This window comes from Onychostruthus taczanowskii, unplaced genomic scaffold (genome assembly GCF_017590055.1).
Source record: "Onychostruthus taczanowskii isolate IOZ18803 unplaced genomic scaffold, ASM1759005v1 scaffold40, whole genome shotgun sequence".
NCBI lineage: Eukaryota > Metazoa > Chordata > Aves > Passeriformes > Passeridae > Onychostruthus > Onychostruthus taczanowskii.
Window position 1 is genome coordinate 2,045,863 of NW_024501460.1, and position 12,957 is coordinate 2,058,819.

The 12,957-nt window shown below is 40.3% G+C and overlaps 1 protein-coding gene across 1 annotated transcript in view; it reads right to left on the reverse strand.

Moving 5' to 3' along the window:
- The window catches only part of PHACTR1 (phosphatase and actin regulator 1), a 294,715-nt gene that overhangs the window by 44,574 nt on the left and 237,184 nt on the right, over positions 1–12,957 (reverse strand). The window contains exons 9-10 of the mRNA XM_041413189.1: positions 7,688–8,018; positions 12–220 (exon numbers count right to left, since the gene is read on the reverse strand). Of these exons, the coding sequence (XP_041269123.1) occupies positions 12–220; positions 7,688–8,018 (540 nt within the window). The remainder of the gene's footprint in view (positions 1–11; positions 221–7,687; positions 8,019–12,957) is intronic.

Here is a 12,957-nt window from a genome sequence, read left to right on the forward strand (position 1 = left end):
ATGAGTCTTACTTGTAAATAATGAGTTATCCTCCTCTTCATCTTCCTCTTCTTCCTCTTCCTGCCTTGGATAAAGGCAGGAAGAATCTTCATAGTCATTTTCGTGAGGCACATTTTCTTTATTGTCATCGCATTCGATCACAACAGTTGGCACTTGTCTCATGTCTGGAAGGCCCCCAGGTCCTGTTTTTGTAACACTGTCACTTGTGTGTAAACCAGAGCTGTTGGGAAAGAAAAGCAAATAACTAAACTAAAGGAAACAGCTCAATGAAGGGCAGAGTTGCTTCTCTCACTGTATATAGGAAAGTAGTGGTCTTTCATCCCTTTTTGAGAAGAAATGAGAACAGAAGAAATGACAACAGAAAGATTTTCAAGACCAGCAAGGCTTATTAGATTTAGGGTACAACACTTAAAAGGGACAGTTAGGACAGCATGCAAGCAGAAATACTGTCAGCCAGGACAAAGCACTAAAGATTTGTGGCAAATACTTAGTGACCAGCAGCTAATCAGAGTAGTAAGCACCAGCTACTCAGTGGTAAGCACACCTTTAGCCTGTTGTCTGTGTGACCTTTTCGCTGGTTTGCAGGCAGCAAGGAGAAAATACCACACCTGAGAGCAACAGGTGGAGTAAGACTGGGAGGAAGGAAGGATGGACTGTAGGAGATAACTGAAGAAAGACAGAGGGAAAACTAGTGGTTTGCACTAGTGATGAGTGACTTGAGGGGATGGCAAGCGCACAACTCTTTGACGTGCAGGGGAGCGAGCATGTGAAACTGGGCTTGGATAAATGAGACTTTGGGAGCAGGTGAAAGTAACCAGGGAAGAACCTAAAACCTGGGGGGCTTCTTTGTTAATGGCACAGTTATATATTATGGGGTGGACATGATGATATGTCTTGCCTTGTCCTGCCCCAGCTCTTTATCCAGCCAGGCACTGAGGATCAATCAGAATTGGCGCTAACATCATATTTCTTTTGTCACAGGTATGAGTGATTATTTTCAGCATCTTATAAGATTAAGATCTGTGGTGAGGACTGCCACTATCTAGCTTTGTTTATGTGTTGAATTCAAAGCCCTTTACCAAATAACATATCAAGTAGGGAAATGGGAACATGAGGAGGTGAAGATCAAAGTCAAAGAAAAAGTCAGGAACAGAAGCATGTATCCCAACCAGTTTTTATCTAGCTCATGTTGCTTTTCCAGTATGAAATCAGAATGAGAGACTGGCAGGCAAAAATGGTGGCAGCACAAGATTATTTGTGAGACAGCAGAAACTGCTCTCTCTCTGAAGTCCTGGCTGATGCAACAGCTCTGTGAAAAGTGGGAAACATTTGCCTGTGGGACACCCTCTCTATGTCAAACTCCCATTTTACTTTTCAGAAGAACATAGGTGTGAAAGCAGATGTACTGGCCAAGTTGACCCTGAGGCACACAAAATTGTATCTAACAAGTATTGAGTGCCATCAATTCCTTTGAATATTTCAGCCTGAATACCAGAGGTGTTCTGCATCTTGAACAAAATGCATTATTCTCTTTAAAAGATTTTCTACAGAAATCTACCGAATCTACTATTTTCAACTTGAAACATTTTGCTTTCTTCTAACCCAAAAGTTAGAAGAATGGGCTCTTAAATTGCTGCCAGATAACATTCCATTTTAAAAATGTAGTTCTAGGGATATAATGCTACTCCAAATATGGTTAGGGATTAAAGAGAAGAAAAGGCTTCAGATCCTGTGAAAAAACCATACCATGCTGTTATCATCATCTTCAGTTTCAAAGAAATAATTTTTTAATTCCAACATGTATTATTGCAGACTAACCAATAATGAGATGCAGAGCTTTACTAGATACCTTGAAGATATAAACTCAATTTTCTTAGTGATAGCCCATGCTTTGTATCACAAAGTAAGACAGATTCATGAAGAACTGGCTTGCAAATTTTTGTATCAGACTTCAATGATTTTGACACAAAAAAACTTTATCACAAATGCAGTTTTAGAATTTGTCAGCTGAATTCTCATAATGACACATCAACACACTACAGTCTTTAAGAAGTTTGAACTAACTTTTCATTTACTGAAATGCTTTCAGAAGTTTTATATTATGAACCTCATTAAATCTGTTTTCTCTGTAAGCTAATTTTTGAGTAAGTCTTTTAAAGAGGAAAGGAAAAATCTGCAATCAAATTTCTGAGAAAAACCATAATATTGTGAAATTCTGTTAACATTGCTAAAAAAATACCCAGAACCTTCCAATTGCACCATGCAACCACTGGATCATTCATTTAATTTTAAAACAATACATACACAGAGAGTAAGCATAAATGAAAGGAGCAAGAAGTAGTTCAGCATCCAGGACTATTTGGTGCTTCCCTGTTCTGTGAAGGATGGATGTAGCTTATGGATGCATCCTTATGGGTGTGTCCCCTTATGGGTAGCAAACATCAAACTGATCCATCAGTTTAGGATATCGAGCAGATATAGGATGGCAACAAGATTTACAAGTTACCACAGAGGGTTTTTATTTGAACTAGTGATCTCAAAATAGGCAGCTTTTCATCTCATTGTAAGCTTTCTGAGTCATCCCCTTTCTTGATAATACTACTTTCTATTTTAAGCCCCTCATTTTTCCTAGTGTTTTGTGTTGTTCTTGATTAAAATCAGCCCTTTCCACAGCAATTTGACTAAGTCAGCTGTCTAAGCAAAGTGCTTATGAAATACATGCAGTACTGCAGTATACTTAAAAAAGACAAATCAAGGTCACTGGATATGTCCATTGTGTAAAAATGACTCCGGGTCATTAGCAAACTCCCACATAGTCAGGTGACTACACCACAAAAATTTTTAGCTTTATTCACTAAAAAGCACACTATTGTTTCAAAAAGCCCATTTTAAACCTGTTTTGTGTTTTGCAACAAAATTAGAGGGAAAAGCTACAGTTAAGCAAGTACTTGTTTTAAGAAGATCTTAACGCATCGATGTGAACAATTCATGGCTCCCTAGTATGAGAACTTGCAGTTTCTGCTGCATCATCTGTATATGATGAAAACAGAAAAAAAGTTACACCACTATAGCTTACAATGGTTCTAGAGAGAAAATACTTCAATGAAAAATCACAGTTTAAGCATATGAGTAACTCATGGTAGAGACAAAATAAAAAAAAAAGAAAAAAAAGTGAAATACTTCCTGTAAAATCTAGTGGGAAAAACCTGCACACTTCTTGTCTGTCATGCCAGGCCCTTTGATTTTGGAATAGAGGATTACATTTTTATCAGAATGTTTTCAGATCCACAGTACTTTTATATACTTACCAGTTGAAACAAAAGGTCTGAAAGAACTTCAAACCACTGTATATACATTTCTACTACAGGAATGTGTGTGAGAAACAGAGAGAAGGCAGAGCTATAAATATTAAGTATTTCTATCCTTAGGCAATGCTAAAGTTTAGACAAGATGCAATTCTCTTGACAAGTTTTATGGAAGATAAATGTTTTCTGACTCAAATATGTTTCATAAGATTTACAAGACACTGGTAATGCCTGATGCATTTCATTTCATAAATCTACAGTCTGAAGCTGAGCTGGGTGTCCCAGAGGAACTGGTCTCACACACAGTCTTTTTGGACACAGTGATTTTTCACTGTTCTGCCACAGAGGCAATTCTAGCCTGGAGTGAGATATTGCCACTTAACAGCTCTTTAGTACATACACTGAACAAACTGAGGTGTGGATTCATCTGTGCCTGCTCCTGTACATGAGCCCACAGAGTAAATGAAATTAATTGTCACCTTTCCAGACAGGCTGAGAATTCTACAGACAAGGCAGAAAATCTGGCTGTTTCAGATAAAGAAACTGCCTCACTAAGTCAAAATTAAAGGCACATTTTGGTGTCACAAGAGAGTCTCTAAAGCTTCCTTAGCCACTCTGTGATGCACAGCTTTGGGGCATGGTCTTTCTTCTCAAATTCATTTTGGTTAGGAGGATGAAATCTGCATATTTTGGTGGCAGGGCTTACCAGATTTTCATCAACTCTTAAAATGCAATGGTAAAAAATGATGTCCAAATCTAGAGTTTTACTTATGCTTGACAAACACCCTTTGTGAAGGGGAAAGTCATTTGCAGTGAGACACAAATTAGCAGAGGTGGCAGAAAAAAGCTTACATGGAAATTACACATTTCTCTGTTTCAACTTTATCTACCATAAAACTGGTAATTTATCAGGGAAAATAGATGCAAACTGGCAGCAGAAATGACATGTCATAATAGTCAAACTATGACAAGAGGCAGATTGCCCTCCTGAGAATAGGTTATGAATAGATATTATGAGTACCAGAAAATGTTTGCAATCAAAAGCGTTAAGTGCACAAATGAACTTAAATGTTCTATAATGTCTGTAATAAAATTTAATAAAAAAAATCCAGGAATTAGCTCCCATTTTAAGTCATAAGAACAATTGGGACTTGAATAGCTATTGCATGCCTTTTAATGTACCTTAAGACATTAACTTATTAATATGTACTAGATCTAGGTGAGGCAGCTACATGTAATCACTCCTGCAGAGGGGAAAATAGAGACAGAGAGACTCAGTAACTTTCTCAAGGTCAAAGACAGAAAAATCTGGCTTCCAGGTCTGTACAGAGGGAAGGCTCATTTTTCTCTGGCAAGCCTGTGGCTCACTGGCAAAGCACTGATTTCAACTATCATTCTTCAGATGTTGTTAGACTATCTGAATTCCAGAGATCTTATCTGTGTAAGCAAAAAGTCCAGATTGCCAGAGGATGGGAAGATTTTAGCCCTTCATTTTTGTTCATGTGCACACTCAGACACCTGGTGAACAGGAGAGTTGTAAGGTCTAAGAAGTTTACTGGACAAAATTTGAATTTGATACAAACTTATTCACCAAATATCGTTAGAGCCTAAATGACCTTGAAGAGCTTCCACCAGGACCAAAGAAACTAGATACAAGGAAGAAAAGGAAAAATTCCAGAAGGAAAAGAAAAAAATTAGAGCTGAAACCTGATCTGTGCTTGTCTATATGATAATCTCTTATTAAAATCAAAACACTATTCTAAAAAATCCCCCAAATTACCAGATTTGTCAGCATTATTACTGCAGCACCATGGCAATTATTCTGTAAAGTCGTAAGATACTTTTGAGATAATGTCTGAGATCAGAAGGAAAAACCCCTTAGTATTCACCAGAGGCTGCCTCAGAGACTTATCAGGCTCTCTCATCTCCTCAGGTTTATTGACCCAACAGTAGTGGCCCAGTACTTTGCTAAGCTGCAAGGAGCAGCAAAGTGCAGAATGTCAGTCCATGTCCTGTGCATGCTACAGATGTGAGCACACTACCAAGCTCTGAACAGAGGAAGGAGATCTAGGATCTTTGCAGTTTTAACAGGCCCTCAAGAGTTTTGGGCTGAAGCATGCAATGACAAATGCTTCAGTATTATTTCTCTGGGGTTTAATGCAGATTTTTACAAGAAGGGAAAGTAAGTACTGTCGAAAATAGTAGAATACAGTGGCATTTGGTGCAAATAATTGCCTCCCAAGTTAAATAAATATATTTTAAAAATCTGCAAAAATCTTCAAGCAAACTTGGCAAATTTATCTAGATCACAATGTGGCTTGACAAAAGCAAATGAAGAATTTAAGAGCAAGATCTGCTCCACAGAACTGTAAATGGTTTGACATACTTTTACCTCTATATACTACAAAAACAACAATTGCTGTTGCAGAGGAAATTATGATGACCTATTTTCTCCCTTGTGAATGCAGAAGTTATTGATTTGCTTTGACAAGGAGCACAAAGAAGGTACTCAATATATTAATCCATTATTTAACTAACAGTTAATCAACATAAAAAAGGCTATGAAAAATCTGTCTGCATTAACATGAACTAGGATTTGTATTAATTTTAAATGTGAAATATCAGTATACCACAACCTTTTCTTATTTTCTTCTTATTATATTGCAAAGGGAAACAATTGCTTCACAATGGGACATGAATGCTTGCTTATTCAGTTTTTAACAAGCAGCAGAGCTTCAGCTTCAAATTAACAGTTAAACCCAAACAGCATCACCTTCTTTAAATCACTTAAACTTATTTGTAGACATAAACATGATGGATGACTAGAAACTGGAGCATTCGTTGCTGTGGGGCAACAGATGCCACAATGAAGTCATACTCTGAGAGATGTCAGTGGGCTCAGGAAAACAAAGGGCCTTCTGCACACAGTGTGAGCCAGACATTAGGACATCCAGCTTAAGCTGGGGATGGCATGGGCAGTGCAGCCCCAAAGGAGCCTTTGGCAGACAACAGCTATGCACTGTGCCTGGTGCACTGAATTTTGGGATGGTGTAGAGGCACCAGACCAGCCAGGCTGGCAATGTGAGAGGTAAATGGGTAGTCACTGGGTAGGGCAGTAGGGGACAATGTGGATGCTCTTTCTATCCTACCTCTACAGCTCTTTCACAGACAGGAATAAGAATCTCCTTCATAGCCCTAGTAGTTTTTCCCCAGCTGATAATTCCCCCATGCTGTAGAAACATTAGCCCCATGATGTAATCACAGATGTGTCTCTATTCTGGTACTAAAATAAGCTGGCAGTGTGAGACAGCCTCTGGTCTCCTGACTCTTTTTCAGGCAGTAAGGAGAAACTGCCATCAATAATCCAGTTGTTTCCAGCTATGGAATATAATGAAGGTGGTGTTATCAGACAGAAGTAATGGGGTAAATCATTAAGCATTTTGTCTGTTAGACCAAATATTTTGCCTTCCTGTATAACAGTATGATCTGATGCTCCTAGAACAAGCTGGCTACAAAGCTGTCCTTGGTACTAAATAAAACATGTAATTTTTCATCCATCTTCCCTGTTCTGGGACTTTTTCAGCTTTCCTCTACAACGTGAAATAAATTTTCCAAAGCTTGCTGATGTTGCAGTCTGTGAGGGCAGCTTGCATTTATACAACATGCTCCACTTACTCAGACTACTTGGAGAAACACTCAGTGATACTCATAAGTGACAATAACAAAAAACAGCCCCAAGGTGGGTAAGGAATTTCTGATCAAATGTTCTACCTCTTGCCAGATGCAAATAGCTAAGAAGGTAGCTGCTGTGGAATGAGTTAAATACTTATTTTAAGATCAAACACAAAATTTAATTTAAATTAATTTAAGTAATCTAAATACTGTATTAAAACCCTTCTAAGTGTAGGAAGTCCACATAGATTGTTTCGAGCTAATTGCTAATACTAATCAGATGCCCTGCTGGAGTGGTGCATTGAATTCTAATTACTCTTTTATGAATCTTCCTCTCCTTGCATTTAGCAATCCTCCACACAACTGGAGCTCTGCAGTTTTGCCTCAGCAGTACATACTGCAAGCCAGGCATGTTCTATTAAAATCTCCATTCCTGTATTATCTACTTCCTTGAACAGGACAATGGGGTTCAGGAAATTTATCTTTGTTTCCTTTCTGCCACAAACTTGTCAAACAAGTCTGGAAAGGCTCTTCCTCTGCTTCTGTTTCTCCAGAAATGACTCTGCCCTGAAGTTGTTAGACCCCAGAGGAGACACCTCATTCAAGTCCTACGAAGGCAACTCAAGCGATGATATGCTTGATGCTGAGGATGCTGAGGTTAGCAGGAGACAGTGCACACCAGTATGGAATGTTAAAAGCTGATCCATTACCTTTCTAGCCTGTGCATGGTCATGGCTAGCGTTTTGTTCAGTTCCTCGATCATCCGGCACCCTGAAGGGTGAATGGGCAACGTGCTGGACCCAGAAGGAAGGTGCTGGCTGTGGCTGCCGTACTGGAGCTGGTGCTGGTGAGCTGCTAACTGGGATGGCAGGACAGTGTGATGCTGCTGGGTCAAAGGCTGCTGGGAGCTCTTCTGCGTGGAATAGGATGAGAGAGAGAGGTCTGGCCCCCCTAAAGGCATGCAAATCATGACTTTCTTTGGAGGTAGTGGAGGTGACAGTTTAACTGGCATACAAGGCAGTTTCACAGGAGCGCCAGGATCTGAAAGAAAGAAAGAGAGCACTGGTGTTAATTTTCATGTCAGTAAGAAGATGAGAGTATCTGCCTGGGTGAGCAGGTACCGAGGTTGCTACTCAACACAGGAGAGTGCACACCTTCCCTGTTGTGACAGACAGCTCCTACTGTATGCTCAGCACGGTCTCCAGAAAAAACACTGTTGTTTTGCAGCACTCCCGAGTCCCACAAAAAAACATCCCAGGGCTGTGCATGCCCCTTAATAAGCACATTAAGTAATACTTAACAAGGCTTGTGGCACACTTTAAAGCCCTAATCCTCCAAAATAGCCCTGTGAGGTAGATGCAACTTCTTCCACTCAACAGGAACACAAATAGTGGGAGAGCAATTAGGATGAGAGCAATTCAGTGTCTGAAGTTACAGGATGACTCACCACCATCACTGCCAGAGTAAAAGCTCAGGGATTCCTGATCCATCTCAGCCACTGCAGTACAATTACTACAAGTCACACTTCTTACACCTTTGTAATGTGCAAAACATCTTGTGTAAAAAATTACATTATAGGACAAAAGAGAAAAGAAATAAGGTTTGAATACTAAACAGGACAGGTACATGAGGAGAAAAGTTGAAGGGCACTAGATTGTTAGGACTAATGAATTCTTTTACAGAAGTGGCAGGCATTTTTCTCCTGACTCAAGCACTGAATTTTACCTTTTTAACTCTACGTAAAATATTCACTGAAACCCATAGTTGATCATCCAGGAAAAGACTTCACTGACTTCAATGAGAAATCAGTGAGAGGTCCACAAGCAAACCTCACTTCCAGAACTCAACTGTAGAATGGAGATTTTTGGAGTTGCATTGTGAAACATTTTCAGAAGGGAAAAGAAGTAACATGAGGGCTAGTAGTTGCCAAGCTGGATGGGGGAAATGGTCACAAACCAAGCTAAGAGTGAAAGAGAGAGAAAATATATACATTGTGATCAACATCTCTGTTTGTCCCTAGGAGGAAGGCCGGCCCTTTACAGCCTGAAACACTGCACATATTTGTCTCTGCACTATAGCTCTGTGGGCGAGGCTTGCATGACCTTTGGTCTCTTGCTGCTTCTGTCCACTCCTCTTGCTACAACATGGTAAGGGAATTGCAGGGCCAGAATCTTCTTTTGACCTGAAGAAGCTTGGGAGTTAGATGCTGCCCTCCAAAGGTCATCACTATTCTGAATGCTATCAGATTTCTATAGTCCTTTTCCAGACTATACAAACTGGTTCTTTTTGGTTTAAACTATCCTTCCCTCCATTCCCTTCATTCTTTCCTTCTTCGTGGCTTGTTCTGGGTATTGCCTGGACTTCTATCCATATCTAATAGCCAGGGTACACAAGGTTGATATCAGGACTAGCAAGCAGTAACACTTCTTGAAAATTATTACAGATTGTAAGGTGAAAAAAGACCATGAGCTAAGTTCAGATATGTCTCTTGAGTTACTTTAGTGCTAGTCACATCTTCCACAGCATCCACTTGATATTAGTGGTTTTCCTATGCTAGGAACAACACATTGACAGTGTAAGCCTTTCCTCCCTCCAGAGTGTTTATAGGCTAACAACACAGGGGTTCAAGGGAGTGCAAAGATGAAATACTGTGTGCTGGTTTTGGGTGGGGTAGAGTTAATTTTCTTCACAGTGTCTCATATGGGGCTGTTTTGTATTTGTGCTGAACAAAGTTTGAGTTGATAATATAGAGATGTTTTTGCTATTGCTGAGCAGGGCTTGCACAGAGCCAATGCCTTTTCTGCCTTTTGTACTGCAACACAGTGGAGGAAAACTGGGATGCATGGGAAGCCAGGACAGGTGATCCTAAGTGAGCAAAGGGATATTCCAGATCATATGGCATCATATGGTCTGGAATCAGCACATAAAGTGAAGGTATGAAGGAGGAAGGAGGGGATGTTTGGAGTGGTGGCGTTTGTCTTCCCAAGTAGCCATTACATGTGATGATGGGGCCCTGCCCTCCTGGAGATGCCTGAACACCTGCCTTCCCATGGGAACCAGTGAACTAATTCCTTGTTTTGCTTTGCTTGTGTGCATGGCTTTTGTTTCCCTGCTGAACTGTCTTTATCTCAACTCATTCATTTTCTCACTGTTATCCTTCTGATTCTCTCCCTGATCCCACTGGTGGGGGAGTGAGTGAGTGGGGCTCGGCTGCAGGCTGGGGTTACACCATGATGTAGGAGCATGGAGAAAAAGTGGCCTTTCCACATTGCAGAGTGGAAGAGCTATAGAGAGTAGAATCCAAGTCTTTTGCCTTTCAATGTAATATAAATCCACTTAACATGTTGTCTCTTGCAGGCAAAAATTCTTCTGATGGCTCTACCAAGGCTGAAATTTAACTCATGCAGTAAAATAACAAAAAAACCCCCAACAAACTAAACCAAACCACATTCAGGATTTTCTATTCAAGCACACAAAGGTCTTAAAGTCACCTTGTTTTTCTTACAAACATGTTATTTGCACACATTTTCTCTGTGTATCTTGCATAAAAGAACACACACTTTAATTAAAGGTAAATAACAGAAAGAATAAATTGTATAGAGCCCTGAGAATAAAGCTTCTATGGGATTTGTAGTAAAAAAAGTGGGGTTTTTTTTCACACATTTATGCTTCAGGCAATTTTACTTTTAGAGCTTGTCCTGAATTACAAAGACTACACTGAGATCTACACTTCCATTTTGACAAATACAGGTTGGTTTAAGATCCTTTTCTGCAATATCTCAAATAAAGTCTTCATCTGACAGTGCCTGTGCCTGGATGCCCCATCACTCCGTGGCAGCCATCCTTAACAGTGAATTCAAAGAGATTCCAACTGCAGGCACCTCTGTCATTTGACAAAAGAATAACTGGAAGTATCATTTGAGTTTTCTGCTTTTTGTGATCATGAAGATCAGAGCAATATTGTATGTTGGAAGTGAGCATGACAAGGCAAATAGTTCAGGTATAAAGCAAAAAGGAATCCTTCCTTCTTCTAAATACGGTGAAAATTTATTTTCTCATGCAAGTATTCATGCAGTAGAGCTGTGGCACAGGCACTGCAGCTCTGGAATTGCACAGAATGAGTCTGGCTTAATTATCCTGAGCAGCCATATCGTTCCATCATGAATCAGATGCACACACTCTGGTTTGACTCTGCACAAGAAAAGGTATGGACCTTCAGTTTCCACTTAAACAAATGCTTCACATCAACATGTTTTCAATGGTACCAGTGCTGGGTGACTCCACTGGACACCTGCCCAAAATCTTGCTTTTTATTTTTAATGTCCTCATTCAGGCTGACTGTGTTACGCCCAGGTTCTGGAGCTTGTCTGAATATGGTCCTAATACCAAAACAGACTCTTGGAAATGACCAGAGGCATTAAGTCTACTTGTCTGCCCTTCACCTTCAGGATAATTCTACTTTGTTTAAATAAAATATTATAAAAGGAGAATGACTATAATGGGAAGACAGTTCAATCCATTTGCTGGGAAATGTAACTGTATCTTCATTGACACCAGTAATGGAGACCTTGGTACTGCAAATTATAATATGTGGTCTCATCAGTGACTACGCTGAACAAGTGGGGCCTTGCCCAAATCCATGGGCTCTGGGCATGCTGTTGGAAACTGTGCTACCATCATCTACACTAAAGGACAGAAAAACTTCTCCCTGCATGTAAGAGTGAGGCGACCGAATTTTACGGTTCTTTCCTCTGTTTTAGCTTCACAATGTACATGATTTATGAACCAGTGGTAGTAACAATTATTGTTTCCTGCACAGAATATACATCAGACGTGGGCATCAGTAGATGAGTAAGGAGCTGGACAGGGGAAATAAGAACAAGGAATCTATGATGTGTCTTCTCAGTGAAACATTACCAGAGTATTAAATCATTGCACAAAGCACTCATAACTGAAAAGACACAAACTGTGTGAAGCCAGGTGTGCAAGTTTGATTAATCTCTTCTGGCTGAGGTTTTTCATGCTCAAGAGAATAATGAGCAATTTTGCAAGATGTTGGTTCCCAGTGGGGTTGTGACCACTCAGCACTGTGTAATAACTTGTATGTTAGAGTTGATGAAAAAGACATCAATCTCTCCACTCTTGACGACAATCAATTACTTAAAAGACAGTTGTGGATGCCACAATATTTGCTATGTATCAGACCTTTGACAAGCAGGCCATCCCTTACCCTTTCCATACAGATCATTTTGCTAACATCTACAGTTACTGTATTTCTTTTGGGGTGTTCATGAGATAAATATATGTTTATTTGTTGCACAGATTTGCTACTATATGGTTCTTCTGAAGTGTTAGCGGTACACTGGAGCTGTGCACCATATACACCAAGTCTGACGCTTCTTAGTCACTGAACATGGTTGGAGAATTGGTCAGCACACATTGAAGACACAACTGCTGCAGATGAAGTGCTAGGAACTTCTGGATGTATGGCAGCAAAGGTTGCTGCAGCAGGGGTTGTAGAAAGGCTTATTAAAATCTTCAAATTCTGCCCCAGCTCAACTACTACATGGAAAAAGAGAGACATGCCTGGGGATCCTGGGCTTGTGGCAGAGCTGGCTGTGTTTGCTGTACTGCCAGTGGCAGAAATGCTCCTTCTGCACTCCTTGCCAAATGTAAGCCAGCACTGTATCCTGACAGCAGGGAAGGACAACAGGCTCCTGGGTGGTACAAGAAGAAACATAGCCAGGAGATTCTGCTACTGATGGAAGGATTCCCTTCTATTCATCAGTCCTTAGACTGCATCTAGACTACTGTACAAGCTTAGTATCCACCAGGAAAGATATCAAAAAACCAGAATGAGTTGAGCACAGGGTCACTGCAGTGGCTGAGGGTTAGAGCACCTGAGGTACTGAGGTGTGTTCAGCTTGGAGCAAAGACAGCTTATGGGGGCAACACTTAAGAGCAGCCTCCCAGTACCTAC